The following is a 20,719-nucleotide window of genomic DNA, read 5'->3' on the forward strand; positions in this document are numbered from 1 at the left end:
ATAAGGCAAGGTAAGCCAAATATAGCTGAAGTGTAGTGTCTCACTGTTACTCTGTAGCTTCTCTGTCCACTACCCATACGGTTTTTGGCTAAACTGAGGGCATTTAGTAAGTATATGAAACCTATTTGTGTAGCACATTCTAAAGAAAAAGTTTATCTGCTTCACAAATATAACAATGAAATAAAAAGCTAGACAACAGAGATGTCCCCTTCATTTTCAGTTTGACACAGATGACAAGTTCACCCTGTTCAGGGAGGCCTGTAGGGACCTCTGTTAATGTGTAGCATGTCAAAGACATGTGCCTCATCATACAGGGACGAAGTCAACACAAAGACTTTGATCACTGATTTGATTATATTATCTGTTTAAATTAGGGATGCACCGAATACTGGGTAACCGAATATTGTATCCAGTGGAATGAGCTGAAAGCAAGGCCGAATAGTGGTATGTGACGCAATGACGCAGTTAAACAACATGTAGTAACAAGGTGACCTCTCACCTTCTGAAAAATGTTGGCGGTGTGGAGACATTTTAAAGTGTTGAAGAACGAGAAAAGAACTGCAGTTTGCAAAGAGTATTCAACAAAACTATCTAGAAAGAGTTCCTCTGCAAAGACTTTTAACACTACTGCTTAAATTTGCCATTTAAAAGCCAAATACTCTCAACAGCATGCTGAGCCGACCTCTTTGAAGACGAAATAGTTTGCTCAGGGCGGTGCCAAAGCAAACGGAATTACAAAGAAAGTCATGGAGTTCATGGCTTTGGATGATCAATTGTTTAGTGTTATGGAGGACATTGGCTTTCAGAGGCCTGTGGAGCACATTGAGCCCCGTCAAACTTAGCATCCGCATTCGATACTTGGCCAAACATTTATATTTCATTCAACTTCGGCCACGAATTTTAGTTTAAATGGCTTAAAACTTTGAATGCAGCAGAACTACTTTATAACAGTTTGAGCTTCCCACCCTGAGTGCAATGTCAGAGAAAAAAGCTGCATTATGACATAATGTTTTACATGAGTCATACAGTCTTAAATTATACAAAGTTGTTTTTAATCCTATGAGGCATAATAAGCTCTCTCAAAGAAAATTAAACCACACAAAAAGTTACTTCTTGGCTCAAATCTGGGATGAAATCTGATTTTAATGCTGGTTTGAAAGAAATGCCTCAGGGATTGTTCCATAAATAAGACAAAATTGGGCTTTTCCTTCATCATAAATAAACATTTTAAGAATCAATCTGATCATCTTAATGAATTAAGTCGAGTGTAAATTAACTATCAACTTGCTCATAGGGGGGAGAAAATAAGCTGGAAAATGGAGAGGAAGAGATTTTTTTTCATGGTGCAAGTGGTGTATGTGTAGACGTGTGTGTAGGTGTGTGTGTGAGAGAGATATAGATAGATAGACATTGAGGGAGAAAAGAGAGGGAGTGCACCGAGCAGTAAGCCCGTGAGCAGGACATGATTGCAGTGTGTATCTTATCTGTGTCAGGTCCTCCTGAGGCTAGTGGAGCCTAGCTGAGCGGAGCACGAGCGCTTCAGTGACCAGTCAACCGTGTGAGGGTAATCTCCTCACTCTTTCAGTCTGTCTCTCTCTCGCTCTCCTCCTTTTTCCAGTAAGCTCCCCTTTTGGGAGGCAGCTGAGCCACCACACACACACAGACACAGACACACACACACAACAGAGACATTCACACCAACACACAAACACATTTACCAGCACAAACACTGATACCCATGCAGAGCCTGGAGGTGATTGCCTCAGCTCTGGACAGTGAGCCTACATCACAGCCTACACCGCACACTGAAGCACCTGCAGCATGTAGTCTGTGAACAGAGCGATGAGCAGCAGGTTTCTGTTATCACACTCTGTCCCAGACTAAGAATGTAACTTCAAGCTGTGTTCAAAGACACTGTAAAAGGTCTAAAAACGTACAGAGGGCCCAGTGTCATCTACATAAGTTAGATCAGTTATTCGAAAGAATAATGATTTAATTTTTATATTTTGGGGAACGGGGACATTTTTTGCAAAGAAAAAAAGAAGTTGTCAAAAATTTAAAAGTTTTACGCTTTGTCCGAGTTACAGATTCACTTTCATTGATAAGTGCTTTTTGTTTTACCGAAAGATTGTGTTAAACCACTGGCAATGATGTTAAATAATACCTCTGCCTGCTTGTATGCCAGTTCTTTTGAATGATAAGATCTTTGGTGTTTTGATTGCACAAAGAAACACCACTTAGTTGAGTAATGTTTAGATGTGAATGTCATTAAAAATGAATACTTCAGTACGTCAGAACCAGGGTGTCATTAGTATCAGGTTTTTGAATAGATTGAGAGGGAACTGACTCTGTACTAAAGACCAGCAAGCTAACAGGTAGCTGGTTTTCATTTCTGCAACCACTGTTTGTCCTCAGATTATAAATCCTCAGATAAATTTAACCTCCCAAAATAACCCACGTCCCTTATTTTAGTGCAAGTTGCAGATCTTTTACCATCTTCAGATTGACACTACAGCCTACATGTAGAGTAACCATAGCCTTTAACTAGGACCTCTGTTTCATAAAGTTACTATTGTGATAATACAACTTTATTCTTTTTGGAGCAGGACTATAATCTTGTAATATGAATTCTTTATTTTCTTACTCCTTTTTCTCTTATTATTAATACTTTTTATTTTGTGCGAGAGATAGAGATAGTTCCTTGTTAAAAGTAAGCAAAAACACACACATTCACACTGAGGAACTCACAGTGACGAGGTGGAGAGGAGGTTAAAAAAAACAAACACTTCAGCTCATGTCTAACATTTTACTGTTCATGAGGCTGCCCACTTGGCTTTAACAACTGAGCCGTCCCCATCAATTAGTCTAGATGCGGGACTTTCATTGAGATTAAGTGACTAATATCAATGCTCGCTCACAAGAAAGACACTTTTCACGTCTGCCCAACAATCTGCTAAGTTAAAACACATGTGGTGATCCAAGGCAAAAAGCCTGCAAGGGGTCCTCTATGCAATGAAAAACAGGTGCTCTACTTTTTGGCCATGTAATACCCCATTTAGCCTCTGGAGCAAAGGTTATCCAGCTAATAGCTGCCTTGTGGTGCAATGGGAAGAGCTGTGCACATGGCCGGAGTAAACATCTGGGACAGATTGTACATACTTGCAACATATGCTTCAAGTTCAATTAAAATGAGGCCTTGGCATATTTATTAATCTTTTTTCCTCTCTCTCTTCTTTCTCTCTTCTTCCTCTCTCCCCTATAGACCTGTGCCATAAAAGAGGTTCTCTTTGACCCGACCTTCATACTCACGCATACAATATGAAGCTGCACCTCATATCCGATGTAAAAGACTTCATATCCAATGTAAAAGACAAATTTGTTAAGCCTTGAAACCTCATTTGTTCTGCACTTAACCAGGTTGGAGAGGGGTGCAAAGGAAAGAGAGAAAAAGTGAGTATGTGTAAGAATGAAAGCAAAAAAAGGCCGCAAAGGGGACGATTGAAGGAAGGGTAGAAGGAGAGTGGGAGGGGAGAGACATGTAGGCGAAGAAAAAAGAAAAATGCCCCCTTTTCAACTTCCCTACGGCTCAAATGAAATGCTAACAGTTGAGGGGAGCAATAGATCAAAATGTATGAAGCTAGAGTTGGTAAATTGTAGCCTTTGTGGCGTCTGTGCTATCCAGCATCCCAGCCCTGTGTGAGCACAGAGAGCAGGGCCCTCTTATGTGGAATAATCAGTTTGGCACCAAATCTGACAGAGGCCGCAGAAGCTGCTGCTGCACCTCATTTCAATATGAAAGTCCAAATGTATTTCATATAATCTGCAGCTTTTCAAATGCCTCTATTTTTATTTTTTCCAAGGGAGGAGGTAGGAAATGCATTAATGGAGGGCAGCAGAAAGATGGGGTAAAAAAAAAAAAAAGAGAAGGTTCAAGGTTGTCTGGTGCATATCTTCAGTCAGTCAGTCAAACCCCCTTCTGAGCTGTACATCTCAGCCTTGAAACTTCACAGCCATGAAACTCTGCTTTTGAATCACTGTGGGAGAGGTTGTAATGTTCACATATCTTCATGTGCTCATTGCCAAACAGGCTGACTGATTGCCTGACATACCGGTGGGATGACTACTTGACCATCTGCCCCAAAAACGTGCTTTTTTAACCCTTCTGTTGCAGCCACGAACTTGTGACCCTTCAAAATTGGGTGAGGTTGTAGCAAGGCTGAAGTTGCCTAAGTAAACTCAGTATACAGTGTCCCCAAGCAAAATGATTTTTAAATATCAAGTTGCCATGTCAAAGGCCTTTACAATTACCACTGAAACAGCTGGAGTTTCATTCAAAGAGATTACCAAAACAGACCATGCAATTTACCACATCTTAGCCTTCCAACCTTTTTTATTGCTGGAGTGTGGCTGTAAGGCGTCAAGTATCGGCTCCTGCAAGATCCAGATCATTCAGCCAAGATTTCAAAAGTAACTGGTTAGGATTTCACATGAAGCTTATATTATGAGTCTGCCCTTGTTCAACACTGCTAGACTTTCACCAGACTGGAGTAGCAAACAGAACAGTTTCCATTTCAGACTTGCCTCGCCAAACCCGGTGGTTAGATAAATCTGCACCATTTCTACCAATTATCATTCCCAGGTGCAACATTGACATAGTACTGTATCCTATCCAGTAGCATTTGTTTCAGTAGCTGTTCCTTCAGTGTAAACGAGCGGAGGCAGTAAAGCAGCCACCTGTTGTTACCTGATAGTGTCTGGACAAGCCCAGATGCTGTTTTACTGGGACATAAAGGAGCGGTGAATGGACCTAAATAGCTAACTAAGCACTTTATATTCCTGCATGTTCTCAGGAAGCAGGGCTGAAGCACTAACGTTAGAGGAGTAAATTTGGTTTAGAGTTCAAGAGAAAAAGAGACATTTAAGGATAGTGTGCCGAAATGCAATGGAAGCTGCAATAGAAAGCATACCACAAGAAGGAAAGGTAAGAAATGTGCTATGTGGGTATTTAGAGAGAAAACTTTTCAAGAGGTGAGAAGGTTGGACAATCTCTTTACATGTGTTCCTGCCTCAGGCACAGAGAAAAACTGTACTGGGGAGGAGATGGGAGGGGAAGATGGACTCATTTCATCTGTCTGTTTGTGTTTCCAGTATATGAAGCAGTGTCAACCTCTCCTGAGGCAGTGTCTCTGGTGCACGTGTTTGTGTGTAAATGTATCCCTGACACAAGTCATAATTACCTTGTCATCTTTGTCAAAGTCCTCATCCTCGTCCTCAAGCAGGTCCTCTACCGCTTGCTAAGGAAGAGAAACAAGAGATGAAAAAAAAAATGTTTATACAACAGCTACAGGACAGATATGTACAAGGATAACACAGGGTTAACATAATCAGAACAGCCAAAGAGGCGTATTAAAGCTGATTGGTTATGCTGGAGTTTCTTAATGAGTATGGTAAGCATGCAGATAGCAAAACTACTGGGTGGGTGTGTGCTCAGATGTCACAATCCTCTGAAATGTTTAGAATTAGATTTTAATTTTAGAAACATTCTGTTGTTTAAATGTGTCAACATTTCTGGAAATGTAAGCAAATGCTTTGCCTTTGAATTTCAAAGGACTGAAGATTAAAGTCTGTTCATCCACTCAAAAGCAGTCACACCATTCAGAGGGATACGCCAGCAGATCTCCTTTTTTTCTGATTTGTCCGACCTCGCTAACCTTTGCAGTACTCTCTCACCTCTACTGTCAGCCTTCCTATCGCTTCACATTCATCTATCTATAGATTCACATCCTCTCTCAGAGAGATGCTCCTCGAGAGAAGAGAGAAGAAAAGCCTGCAGCAAAGAGAGCAAGTCACAAAGAACAGCAACTATGTGCTTCAGTGGTCCAAAACCGATGAAACTGGAGCTGGTGTAGCTCTGAGGCCCCAAGATACCATGAAACATACTGTACAACACAAAGGAAAAATGACATACATATGTGCACACAGTCAGAACCACAACACAAAGGCACATATGGATACGTGGGCTGTCCAACAGAATGACTGTACATGTAAGTCATAGCTTTTCTGTATTATTTATAAAAGAAAGCTAATAAACAAGTGGCTTGGGGAAGTATGGAAAGAGCTGCGTAGCCTTCTGTGTTTGATGAAATAATATCCGATTACTGTTTACTGATGCAGTACTTGAAATGTGTGTCTTTGTTAGCATGCACAAGTTCACATGTGTAGTCTGGTGCCAATGGGGCGCAAACGTCAGATCAGAGCTGCATCTCTGATCCACTTTCTTTTTTTGTCAATCACTCATCAAACCAAGGTCAAATCATTGCTCTTAATTTACATAAACAAACAACCATATCATAAACCCCACAGCTGTCAGCTTCAGCATTTATCTGCTCTCATTGTGGTACTGCGTTAGCAACCCCAACCCCCCAAAAAAACCTTCGCACAGCCTCAACATCACCACAACCCCCGAACCACCTCCATACAGCACAAACTAGTTTGGAGAAATCCAAAAATCATTACTTAACAAGACAATAGCTTTTGTCCTTTTTGTTTTTCATCGGAATAAGGGAGGGGGGGCAATGTGGCGGCTGACATAAGCCTCTTATGTAAATGCAGCTTCCCACACAAACAAAGAGGAGTTCAGAACAGCAGAGTTGAGAGGGTAGAGTCAATAGTGTGTGTCTGTGTGTGTGTGTGTGTGTTTGTGTTTGTGTGTGTGTGTGTGTGTGTGTGTGTGTGTGTGTGTGTACCATCTATAATAGCTCAAAGACACTGGGACAAAGAGTTTTGCGTGGCAATCTTCTCTTTAAACAAGTTAAGGCAGAGCAACTGGTTATTCCCAGTTCACTGAGACTCCATCAGTGTCTAGACAAATAAGCCCAACTATTCACACTTCACGTTCTCATTATTGATACAGAAGACATTCAATGCTACAGTATTTAAACACCAGAGACGGAATTCTTGCACTCAGCCGAGGCAAAAGATGTTGAACTGATACTGTAAAACGAAAGCCTTCTGGCATCTCTAAACAAATGAGCTATAACTGTTTATAAAGTCATCATGGTTCCTCCCAAATCCTTTCACCCATGCCAAAATACAAACATAATGGATTCCTCCGTACAGAGGCTTTACTAGGGCACGGCTGGCACACGCTCCAAACTTTAAACAAAGGGAATGAGCATGAGCTAGCTGGAGAAGCATGACCTAGAGAGACAGAGAGAATGATAGAGTCGTTTGTCTCCCTCTGCTCTCTGCTCTGCTTTCTCTCCTCTATCGCCTCTGGTTACACACAGAAGTCATGTTTCCTGCAATGAGACACAGTGTAAAATTAATAAATAAAAAGACATGGAACATGTCATCTGCCCTGAAGATTGCCACGGCTAAATGTGTGCACTGAAGCTACTGTCTCTGTAACAGAGGATATAAATTACCTCTGTGCTGCAGATGAATTCCAAACATCTTTCTTTCTCCCTCTCCTTCTCCTCTTGCCCCTCTCTCTGTCTTTATTCTCTCTTTCTAAGACCTGTTTGGTGTATGATATCATTTGTCTGCTTATCCACCCATTATCATGTTGTTTGAATTACTATCATTACAGCACGGCAGCATCAAAGCTTTGCTGTCGACAGGATCGTGAGGAGCTCACATTGCCTGCAGAGCTGCTCCAGTCAATTCAATATCTACTGAGGTGCGGATTAACATATTCAGACCTGTTCAAATGATACAGGGCTGATGCAGGCTACTCTTCCAGATTACACTGTGCCCGGTAAATACATACAAAGATTGTGACAAAGTAAAATACACACAAAAGAAATATCTGAGTGCAATGACATTGAGAGTTCAAATGGCTGTGAAAGCATGAATAAATCTGCTGGCCTTCATGGTTAAAGCTTAAAAAGCTGATTTGATGAATTTTCTCGTGATGCATATAAGCAGAGTAAGGCCATCAGGCCCAGATACATCAGACTCACATTTACTCTTGTACACGCTTTCCCTTTACATTTAAATAATGGTTAAAAAAGACTGATTGCTTTCCATATCTCAGTTGAAAAAGAAAATATAGGATGGGGCATCATAAAGTAAATGGCTTACTTTTTTACATACAAAAGTTTGTATTTTAAGAGCGCAGATGGCCTCGTGGTTAAGGTTTGCCCTTGCACAGGTGGCCCAGGTTTGAATCCAGCCTGTGACCTCTTTCCTGCATGTCACTCCCCACTCAAACAAAAATAACTTAAAAAAAAGTTATATTTTATTTAAAAATTGAGTCTTTAAAGCTCCTAGGAAGAGTTTCCATTGGATTTGAAAAACACTGTTATTACAAGATGTATTAATTCCAACTCAAGTATGGGACAAAATCAGTAAAGGAAGAGGAAATATCAGTTTGTCCACAGGGGGGCACTGAAATAAATGTAACCCAAAAGTTCCTTACTGGAGCTTTAATGGCACTGCTGTCAAAACAAAGCAGCAACAAACCAAATTGCAGACTTAGTCCAGTATTCCCTATAACCCTTACCCCTGCAAGCTTTTATAATTTTTGAGGACAGAAAGAAAAACAGGAGAAAAGAAGCAGGAGAGTGTTTGAGTGTATTTTTTTCCTGTGTGAACTCTTCCTTCACAGATGGACAAAGGATTCCTTATTCAGCTGGGTGCAAGTATTACAAGGACATTGCTGAGTTCATGAACTTTGTGGTAGAAAACGAAGACATCTTCAATGTGTTTATTCTCCTCTTGCCTTGCAGAGGTAGGTTTTATCTTTAGTTTAAAAAACAAAAGCCTCAGTATTATCCTATGGAGGACAGAGAGCACAGTCTTAGAAGTACAGATAGTACTACTGCAAAGTTAGACTTACGAAATTGTTGTCTCAAGGCTGAATGTGTTCATAAAGGTGATCCTTAAAAGATAACACTCAATACTAATCCTGCTTAAGAAAGAGGAACAATAGAATTTAAGAGTTAAATCCTGAAATAAAAAAAGATTGAAGAATTTATTAGACAGAATTATAACGCTGTAGTATTGAAGATTTTGAACCAAACTTAGCTTGTAAAGACTTAAAGAAAGAAGCACTGAAAGTAAAGAGATGCTTCTCCATGCAGTGAAACAGAACAGGTCCTGTTTGGATCTATGAAACAAGTACAAGCACAACTCCATGGAGGAAACTAAAAATCTACTACCTGGAGTAGTAACCACATCATTTTCACCCCCTCTCTGAAATACCTCTGAGCTCACCCTTCCCTTTCCCTGGCCAGGCTGAGTTCCACTATCTCCCCTCCTAACCTTCCCAATGACAGCCGCAGGGGGAATTGACGCTGAGGCAGACATCCCAGCGAACATGAAGATATACTTTCTCTTTCTTTTTTCTCCCGCTCCTCTCTCCCTCCCTCCCTTCGTACTCCTGCTGCTCTTCCTCTTTGATACGTGAGGGGGTTTTAACCTCTCCAGCTGCTGAGGTTTGGTCGGCTGGCTGGCTGGGGGATCTCAAGGCCCTACTTGGTATGCACTGTCCATGAGTTTGTGCGTGCGTGTGTGTGTGTGTGTGTTTGTGTGCATGTGCATATTGCCTACACCACAGTTTCCATAGACTGGGGGAGGGCTGTGCGTCTGATAAGGGCTGCTGGCTGAGCCTGGCTGACCCACGCGGGCCCTTCACAAGCTGTCAGAGCCGTGGCCCTCAGAGGGGGGCCCATCCATCTGCACTGCCCCAGCCAGGGCTCACCCAGCAGGGGGCTAGAGAGGGGTGAGGCTGGGGTGCTACCGGAGCTGGAGGCGGGGGATGGGGGTGATAAGGGCGGCTCCATATTCATGAAGGCATAACCAAATCTGGAGCGCTGGAAAGATTGAGTTGTAGCGTAGTGCTGCACTACTGACATAAATGAACATTTGTCACTGCTTATTTGCAAATAAATAGTGAGTGTGTTTGGACAGAGATCTGGCCTTTCATCCAGACAAACCACACTTTTATATGCTCCTCCCTCATTGTTGTCATTGCCTGTAAATACAGTAAATCCAAGGATTAGATGTTTCTTTCACAGGCAGATGAAACTTGGTACCGACTTGCTGTTTTTTGATAGTTGTGGAAAAGAGAGATGGAGTTGGTACTCACTTGATGTGCATCTATTTGTACACACTTACATCTGCTGGCTTAGGGTTTAAACTGAAAAGCTGCAAACAACTACAGCGGGTGTACTGTATAGACAAAACAACAACAACAAGCTCTTAGGCAGACACCCTGAGCTGCTGACGTTGTTAGCAAAGAGCACAGACAGTTACAAAGGTTCAGTGTGATGAAGGGAGTTAGACAAATGGGGGGAAAAGAGGAGAAAGAGAGACAACATGATGAAAAGGGAGGCTGGGAGGATTCTGCAGTGCCATTCCTGATGCTCCCGATGCTCCCGTCCCGCTTCAAACTCTGCCCGTCGCCTGTCTTTCTGCCTGCCAGCCTGCCATCCTATCTGCCAGTTTAGCAGAGACAGAGAGGCAGCACAAGGAGCAGAGAGGAGCAGAGATGAGCGCGGTGATGCCGGGGCGGCACGGGGGAAATCAGTGGGGCACAGGCGCTCCCAGTTAAAAGTGACATGACCTTTTGATTTTGTCACCTGTCACCAACTGCCATGTCTGACTCCACACTGAGGAGTGCCTGCCATCCACCGCTATTTTCTTCTGCCTCCGTCTCTCTGAATGCCTCTCCGTCTTTTTCTGTCTCCTGCTCCCACTCCATCTCCTTTTCTCTTTCTCCTTTTCTTTCCAGAATTGGGGTTTTAAGGAGGAAAAAGTGGAGGTGTGACTTTCAGCAAGTTGCGGTATAATAGGCAGCATTTCCTCTTTTCCTCCCAGCTTTCCTAATATTTACTCGTCTCTACCTGTGTTGTGCGTGGCTCTTAATGAGGGCAGATGTCAAGACACAGGTTGTTTAGAGACACAGAAAAGCAGTTTTGAGACGTACAATGAGGGAGAAAATAGAAAAGATGAAATGTGGAAGTCTTGCTACACAAATGATCCAATGTTCCTGAGATATCAGACAATATTGATATCTTGGAGATAAACCAGATTATTTTTACACTAATGAATAAACTCCAATACTCTGCTGTCACAGTGAGTTCTTCACAGTCAGAAAAGCAATGATGAAAATACTAAAAAAAGAAAAACACAGAAACATTAAAATTATAAGCTGGGGATGCTAGAAGAAAAGTATATATTTTGTTGTATTTTAAGAGAGAGCAGGACTCTATCATCCAAATTTATCACTGTATTCGTTCTTATGTAGTGTTAATTAGCACACAGTGGAGCCAAAGACGCCAGCTCTACCTCACTGTTGGAGGCATGTGTGTGTGAAGTATCTTCAGGCCATTAAGGTCTACTCTGCTGTAATGGCTTGGTGGATCCAGTGGGTGAATCTATGTAATGGTCTGAAGGATTGGATAAAGAGGATAGTTCTCCAGTGTCATGAGGCCTAATTGCCCGTCATCTTGTGGTAGAAAGAGACATCACCATGCTCTTCACGTCAGCCTGCACTAAAATTAACACCTTCATAACATCTGGCCAGGGCCTTTCTGGGCAAACTGAACAGCCAGAAAGCATTACTACTGGGATGTGCTCCTCCTTCTTAAACCTGACGCCCATCATATACATTTACAGAGGCGGGCACATACAGTACATGAACACCTTGGAATCTTTTTCTCAACCAGCAGAGCTGCCTGTCCTCTGGTTGACCGAGCCCAGCCTATCGGCAGCTTCCTTTGCAACAAGCTCGGGATTGATCTGAGCCCGGAGCTGTTCCAGGTTTCAAAACAAGATAGAGCTAGTGAAGAGAGGGTCATGTCATTTAAGTGTTCCACCACCTAACAACAATGAGAGACTCCAAACAAAGGCAGAAAGCTAGGGTGGGCCTTCCTTCATGGTGTACTATCAGCCTTGAAAGTCAAAGAGAAAAAGTAGTGCCCTGCATGTATTCAGAGGAGTAAAAGGTCCTCTTCTTTGTTTCTTTGCAACAGAGAACATGTTACAGCATGACACACAGGTCAGCTAACAGTGTTAAAGAGTCAGGGTTCATAGGTTAGAGTGCTACATGATAAGAGAGGAGGTCAGTGACCTCTCTGGTGCATCGCTGCTTTAATCGCTGTTCTGAGGACGCTCAGACTGCTTAGCAGGTACTGGTCAAGGTTGGGGCGAGGGTAAGGAGCTCTGATCCAGGATCTGTTTGCAAAGCAGCATGTAACCACACAACACTCAGTGACCCTGAGTGGTGAATTATAGCATGTAGAGAACACAGTGTTTGTTTATTTGCCATAGACAGGGCTGTGGACTGAGGCTGTGGTGTAGAATCAGAGAAGGGTCCTCACATTGAACCCGACAGCATGAAGCAAGGCCTTTCATTTCATTAGGAAGTCTGTACTCAAGTGTACACTTTTTTTGATTTCTTTCTCTCGTTCTCTCTCACCCGTCAGAGCGAGTTCAGCAGAGATTCCTTTGGCATTAGCCTCACCCCAGACTGCTGGAAAACCACGGCGCTCCGGATGCTGACCCCTTGCTCTGCTCAGCACAATGCTTTAATTTGGTGTGTTGTTTAAAGTAATTAGAAAGCCTTTTCCCTGTTTTCCTTTCTATTATTTTATGTTTTCTGCCAAGTGCAGGAGGGGAACAGTGATTTGCCCATGACTTCAGCTCGATAAAGACTCGGAAGAGAAATCCAGGGGATCGAGAGAGGAAGCAAAGAAGGGAGATACTGTGTGCTCTCACTGCACTGCCACAGATTGGGAAACTCAGTCTGAAAACAAACAGGGACAGGACTCAGGGGAAACTTGTGACTGAATATGAGTGTAAGCGTGTGCATGTGTATCACATTTGCAAACAGAAATGTCTGAAAGTAGCAAACGCTTACACCAACGCACACTACTTTTTTCCTGTATTTAATCCAGTTTTACTTAAAACAGTAATATAAGGACAGGAAGAGGCAGAGTTTGTAACGAAGTTAGAGAGACGGTTCATCTCATTCACCACTCCTGAGGCGGTAAGATTGCGAAGCAGAGACAAGAGGGATGATGATTGTCAGAGAAGCTTCTTTGTGTTGGCAATGCTGCGCTGCACTGCTCAGCACGACTGTCACAGCAGCAAGAAACGGAGCATTAATGGTGCTAATCTTTGACAATTAATCCCTGTTTCATTGGATATATAATACAAAAACACACTTACACACACACAATCACACACCAACACACACACGCGTATACTTGTGTATGCTGATCAGAAACAAAGGCACAAACACACAGAGACAACTTTTGTCTTACTACACACATTATGTACTTTCTTACACTCATGTGCTAAGGAATCAAGAAAACACAGACTTGGAGTGACTCACACTCGCAAATGTTTGTGTGTGCGTGCGTGTGTATATGTGTGTGTGTGTGTGTGAGTGCACTTTGATTATGAGTGAATCATGACCTTCGAATAAAATAAAACATACCAGAGTACAACACACAGCCGAACACAACCATCATTACACACACAGTATACAGCATTCATACAGGATTCATGCATGATGCACACAGCTGCACATTCACTTATACATCATATACTGCTTCCCCATTCTCTCGCACTGCGTATATATATGCCTCTGACTTTCTCACCACCACTATAAATTCACTTCACCCTCTTATAGCCAACACTAGCTCTGACACTCACATCCACACACACATCCAGACCGTCTAACTACAAGAAGTACACAACACACTCACTTAAAGCTGTTGCTGATTATGCCCATAGAGGAGTGGAGACATTTAATTGAAAGGTCACGTATGAATCTTTGCAGCTCTCTAACAGCAACAAAACATTATTTGGCCTTGCTGATCCATTCAGCCTAGTGTCCCAAGAAAACAAGTCCTCCAAATATGCCAAACATGCCCAAGGCACACCGTGTAGATGGTGATACTGAGGCAACCTTCAACTTGGACTCAGCAAATAATTAAAGAGACATGCAAGTAAGCAAGAAATTTAACAAAACTGTCATATGTGTGTGGTTTTAGCTGGAGTTGATAGCAAAGAATGAAAATGGTGCTTGTTTAGTTTTAAAGTATTTTGATTAAAGTTAGTCTTAAACACTGAGTACATATCAAATAACAGTGAGGTGACCAGAGCTCGCTACATTTTTAAGTGTCCCTATCTCTTCTCCTCTCATCTTCAGCTGCAGTAAAACTTTGTTATATTGTCATATCAAAAAGCACTTGCTTTAAAAGTATCAACATGTCTTAATGTTTCAATCAATTCCTGAGGTACTTGACTAACAATGGTCTCTTTCTGGGTAGACAGAAAAGCAATTCTGCATGAAGTAGGAGTTACATGTACTTACTCATATGTGAAGTGAGTGGCACGTTATGAGAATATGTTGCTTCATTTTAATCAGGAAGTGCATGGGAAAAGAATACCATCAGGAGTGGATAAATACGAGCAGCAGGTGGGGGGAACTGAACACACTGGGCATGAGAGTGAATTTCTGTCAAGCAATGTCGCCATCTACAGGCGAAGACGGTCTCTGTAATGAAGGTCTGCGATAAGAAAGCAGGAGCTTTATTTCAATTTCAACTTATATGGAATTATCAACTTTTAGTTCTTAGCAAATTTAATTCTGTGTAAGAAATCATTATTTTGAGTATGTAACAAAAACTACTGTAAAGCCATCAGGCTGCTGTCAAGAAGCAGAAGCCTGAATCTCTTTTTGAAGGGTTTTTTCTTTCTCCTATCCAGTCATGAACTTCTTAGATTAAAAAAAAAAACTTAAAAAAGGCTTCCCAATACCAAACAGTATCTCTGAGGACTTTGAAAGGTCATGAAAAGTTTAAATGATTAATATTTTATTCACACGTAGCAACATGGTTTCATTATCAGTTCATTATGATGCCTGAATTTAAGATCCCTTCAATTCCAATCCAATCTCACCTAAAGGATCCTTATGAAGAGTTAAATATACACATATGGAGGAGAAAGGCTGCGGGAAAATCTGAGTCTGTTAACTGGTTATTTCCAACCGAGTCTTGGAAAAAGGCACTTATTAAAATTAATCACTTCATTGTTCACGCTCACTCCACAGTCCAGCTCCCTCTCTCTGTTTCACTCTCTGCTCCCCGAATGTGCCTGGCCATGATTAAAACATGTCTGTTTCTCCATGACATTGCTTTGACATCATTTAATTGGTATAAGAGATAAAAATAAATGAATTAAATAAATATACTACCAGGTAAGTGGCGTAACGTAGCTCAAGGTGACAGCCTATTATTTCTTCCTTTTCTTTGCCTCAAAGAAGGCAAAGTGAGAAATGGGAGATTGCACTTCTCAGCGGCTACTCAAGAGGCAGATGAAGGTTTTTTATCATTTAAAAATTTGATGATTTTTTTTAAATTAAACTCCAGTTTTTCTTAAACTTTAAAACTACAATTAAATTGATGTTTACAATTATTTTTTTTAAGAGCAGTTGCTTTCTTACTCATCTGTCCTTCTGTAGGGTCAGAATATCCTTTTTAAAAATAAAAGCACAGGTTAAGACTGACATCAAAGGAGAATAACAGACGTAAATGTGATTACTGTTGGGAATAACAAAAGAGTGTTATGTTTTCATGAAATAATGCCGCCTAATTCTTAACCTAGCACTACACACAAAGCTTTAACTGTGGTAGAAAGAGGTGACTGGGAGGTTACTACTCACCACATCTTGCCTGGTATCCTTCCCCGATGCGATGAGGATATAGTTCCAGACCAAAGGCAGCAGCAAAGCCAGAGGAATCATGTAGAGTTCAAAGTTCCAAACGACTATGACAAAAAGCTGAAGAGAGAGAAAAGACAAAACTGTCAGCAAAAGAAAAGAGAGAACAAAAAACTGCGAACGGTGTGAGATATGGTTATATACGTTCAAGACCTCTTATTGACCCTGATGAGGAAAACTCATGAGAACGTACGCAGACCATATGTGCGATTTCAAACACTAAACACTTAAAGACATTCATATGCAGAATCATAACCGCCACGGAACAAAGCGTAAAAATAAGACCCAGATTTAACAAAGGTACAGCCGCAGTGTTGGTGAGCCTAGGTTCAGCACCCTGACCCTTGGGTTCCCTTGGCCTTCAGCTGAGGAGGACGATGATGAAGAGGATGAGTTTGAGCCGTCAGAGCCTCTTTCCTCCATGCCAATCATCCCAGACACTGAGGTCATGTATCGTTTTCAGCCGCAGCACGTCAAAGCTGACCCTTCCATACTCAAGCCCGAACCCAGGCATCTGACCTCACACACCCCATACGCCGAGTCCCTAACCCTGTCACTCCAAGCCCCAATACCCTCTCTCCCACCCAAAAGACTCAAATGCTCCATCTATAACCTCCTATGCACCCATCTGCCAAAACCATAACCTCTTTACCTCCCCTCTCATCACCAGACAAGAAAAGTACCATCTGAAAATTAACCTTTCCTTAAGCCCTTGATTCTGGGTTTGGCAGGGCTCTTTAGCCTCCAACAACAGATTACTGCAGTGGTTAGGAGAAATGTATGTGGGAAAGTGCTAATGACTGAGGTTTTTATATGAAATGGGCATTGTGAGAATGTGAGAACTAATTTTCAAGCTGTTTGAAAAAGTTTTGTCAAAAGAAGTTTGTGGGAATAAAACCCAGAAATAAGTGGCTGGAAATAACTTTTATCATCTCTAATTATTAAATGTATAAGTTTGCATAGATTTCTCATAATTGATACCACAAAGCAGCAATTACAACAAATGCTGTAAATTCAAACTGTGCTAAATACATAATCCTTTTCTAACAACACATATTTATCAAATTTAAGCCAAACAAAATCCACATTTTAAAAAATGAGCACAAAAATGTGAAATTAATTAACAATCAGATTTGATGGGAAATGTTTCAGGCTGTTGAAATTGAGACAATTACTGAATAAAGCAGATTTATTTGTCTGTGTACCAATTATAAGCTATCCTGTTTGGCTGAGCAACAGAGGGAAAGCTTAATAATCAACAATCAATTTGTTGTATTTCTGTGTGCGTCGGAAACAGGAGGGAAAAAGAGGGAGTGAGAGGAAAATGAAAACCATGCTCTTCATTGTGTTTACAGTCTAAGGTTAATGTGAATATGAGGTTCAACAGCCCCTCAACGGAGTGCGATGCAGGTCTGCTGTTACTGTGGTCCAGCCAGCCGGACACGCACACGTACACACACCCTGCCAGTGGTCTCTCTCTTTTTTTTTTTTCCACGCACACAGACTAGCAAACACAACTGAACACTGATACAGACAACACTTCAGAACACAACAATTAAACAATTTATTTGCTTCAACTTTTCTCTTCCTCACAGAGAAAAGTTTGTCAAGAACATTCCCAAACTTTTGAGTGGAACTTTAACTTCATGTAAAATTAACTTACAGACACTGAGTATACAAAGCAAAAAGAGACATAAATTAAACATTAGAAATGTCCAGTGCATTTGCATTGTGCTCACAGCAAAATATCTTTTTCAAATAAACCTGAGTGGCCCTGGTGCAGCAAACAAATCTCCCAAAAGGATCGAAATCTCTCTCAGGCTCAACTTCACTTTCTCACGTACAAAGACTCTTTCTCTGATACAGCTGTGTGGGAGAATTGGAAAGAAACTATTCAATAATTCATATTTGTATACTAATAAGCAACACAACTATTTCCCTTCATACATCATAAAAAGCTGTTAGGACGGCATAAGCTCAGCAAGAGAAACTCGCACACAGACAAACACGACACATCTCCTCACACATATTTTCCACCCAAAATTTAAAAATTATGCATCTTCCTTTTAAAATTATCATAACTCACAAAACTTAATGATCTCTAGCAATAATAAACACTTGAATAATCTCTAAGTGAACGATGTGCAAAATAGGTGAAGAAACATGACTAGAATCAAACAAACAAAGGAGCTCTCTTGTTTTAAACCTATTCTGGTAGAGGCTATAAATAACCACACACTTACAAACATCTTCATCAGATACACAGGGTGCTCCTTTGAAACAGTCTTCTATAAATATTCTCTACAGCCCGCATATATTGTACCGTAAATATATTAAGTGTCTGGTTCTCTAATCGCTCATGGTATCGCAGTCACACACAGAAAAATTAATTGCTCCTCACTGTACTGATGCCTCTTTGAAACCTTAAAATCTTCTTTATGCCTTTTTTCCCTTACATCTATCTTTCTTCCTCATTTTCCTGCGGTTGTTTAACCTGTCTTCCCCTTTGTTCTCCTCCGTTTGGTTATAGTAGCTGAGGGGGAAATTTTGACTGGCAGCTGGAGGAACCGGACACCCAGGCTCAGCAGTGGCCAGCCCTGCCCCGTCTCCGTGCCCCCCGGCGGGGTAATAGGGGACCTGCAGTGCATGGACCTTTCCACTAGGACTGGGTGATCAGAGCCACCCCCCGTCGCTTGCTACACCAGATAGCAGGCTCTTCGCCTGGGGAAGAGGGAGTGGAGAGGAGCCTGCTGTGGATGTCAGTGACCAGAGAAAGGCAGGCAGAGAAAAAGCAACAATGAAAACACGCAGGATCAAAAGCAAAAAGAAGGAAAAAATGCTAAATGCATCTCCAGATGTTGTCTATGGGAATAATTTGTGTATGACTTAGTGTGGTCAGAGACATGACGACGGACTGTGGAGAGGGAGAGGGATGCTCATAGAAGAGCTTTCTGGTTAATGCTAGTGAAGTTGTACCTGTGTGGCCGTGTAATCAGATTCATATAGACACAGGAGTGTGCTTGTCTTCATGTAACTTGGCTTTAATATAATTACAATAATGAAAAATTTGTCTTGATAGCATGTAAATAAATAAAGCCGTCTTTTAGATGAGAGTCTGAACCTTCCTTCCCCTCTCATCCAGACCCTGTATTTAGTTAATTAATAACCTCACTTCCTGATTAATATATGCATATAAGTTTATTGTGTGACACAAATTCTGACACAACTTAATTCTCACCTGAAAATGTGTCTTGTCCTAACAATAATTTCTATGACAGAATTATTTAAACTCTTGAGGTCCAAATCGCTAAAATTTCCTGGAACAAAACTTCTCATGTGTCAAAAACACATAATAAAAAATACTTCATACTGTCAAATCTGGAAAACTATTTGAAAAGCAGTTAAAGGCAACATTTGAACTGGGCAAACTTCACATCTAAGAATGAGCTGAAATACAAATGAGATGTATAATTGAAATTGACATCCAGACACATGAACAAAGTTTAACTATGGCAGCTTCATTTGTAATATTTTGGCTAAAACGCCAACACACAAAATTAGTAAATCTTAATTAATTTGACAGGTCTCTGTAGTTTCAAGTAATTATAGTTTTATCATTTGATGCTTTCTCTTAATATTAAGAAATCCCCAGCACACCAGAAGAAATCATAAATGTTAACAAAACAGTCAAGTCAAAATGATTTATTCAAGCACTCAGTGCGGCATGTTGAGAGTGGTATCTTGCATTATTTGTTTCAAAACACACCCTGCGTCCTTGCGGCTCTGAGCCGCGGCTCTGTGGGAGGGTAATATTCAGTACTTTGGCTTACATTAACCACACACCAGGCTAACTTTCCCTCTGCTCTGTCTCAGTGGAGTGAAGCTGAAGTTTGGATTTCAGAGTTCCCCTTTATCTCTCTTACATCAATTTCCATGCTGGCACTAAGTGTTGCCAGATAGCAACTAGAAAGTCCTGTTAAGTTCGAGGGAACGGGAGAGGGAGGGAGACTGTGTCCTGTTTGTGACTGGACCTGCGCTTCATTCAGTGGTGCTTGACTGCCCCCTGCTGTCCTGTGGCAGAATACAGATCTACAGCACAATTAATTTATCTCATCAGGTGAAAAAGAAGCCTGGGTGACTAAACTGTGTCAAAGCCAGTCATTTTGTGATAAAACAGAAAATTCAAATGAAGAATCCACCATTTTATCGCCTCAGCAGAACAATGATGCTCACTGGAAGTAAGGATTCTGCAAACCTGTGTTTCCAACAAAAGAGATTTTTTTTTATTTCTGTGTAGTCTCTATCTCTGGTGATTAAACTCTGACTTGGTATTCTCTGTTAGTCATACCACTATATTTCAACTATCATTCATTTTGCAAATCAGGAGAGCAGTAAAATGTGAAAGTATATCTTTCAAAGCTGTCCCTTGCTGTGGGCAAAGACGAACTCCCGACTTTAAAACTTTTAAAAGTTAGACAGGCTCTTTGAAGAGGAGTCAAAGGAGCAATTTAAAGAGACCTGGAGTGGTGTGTGCCACTGACTGCGATGGTGTCTCCACACTGTGTGTGTCTGTGCATGTATATCAAACCACAAGCCAGACATGTACAAACACACACACACGCACACACACACACACACACACACACTTACACACACACACACACACACACACACACACACACACACACACACACACACACACTCACACTCCAATGGTTGCTTCTGTACCTGTCTTTGCTTTTTCCCTTTTTTTATTTCAGCAGGGTGAATTTTTATCTAAATGCAAAGCAGGTGATAGGTGCTCCAGTTTCCTCTAGAAGTAGCTCCCTTGTCTGGGCTCTCTTCCTGATAAGAGTCCTACTTTGCCTGACATAAAAGAGCCCGGTATCATTTCCCCTGCCTCCCCAACAACCCCCAGCTCGCTGCCCTCGCCCTTCCCCGAGCTTCACAAAGCTGCCTCTATTTGCTCCCAATTCAGGG

The 20,719-nt window shown here is 41.5% G+C and overlaps 1 protein-coding gene across 5 annotated transcripts in view; it reads right to left on the reverse strand.

Annotated features, from left to right (window-relative positions):
* The window catches only part of mctp1a (multiple C2 domains, transmembrane 1a), a 152,735-nt gene that overhangs the window by 21,847 nt on the left and 110,169 nt on the right, over positions 1 to 20,719 (reverse strand). For all 5 annotated transcript variants that reach the window (XM_074670737.1, XM_074670736.1, XM_074670740.1 and 2 more), the window contains 2 exons: positions 15,683 to 15,799; positions 5,238 to 5,294 (listed from right to left, as the gene is read on the reverse strand). In XM_074670737.1, the coding sequence (XP_074526838.1) occupies positions 5,238 to 5,294; positions 15,683 to 15,799 (174 nt within the window). The remainder of the gene's footprint in view (positions 1 to 5,237; positions 5,295 to 15,682; positions 15,800 to 20,719) is intronic.

Source organism: Halichoeres trimaculatus, unplaced genomic scaffold, assembly GCF_033239565.1.
Source record: "Halichoeres trimaculatus isolate MK-OKI-2021-1 unplaced genomic scaffold, fHalTri1.1 fHalTri1_scaffold_5, whole genome shotgun sequence".
NCBI lineage: Eukaryota > Metazoa > Chordata > Actinopteri > Labriformes > Labridae > Halichoeres > Halichoeres trimaculatus.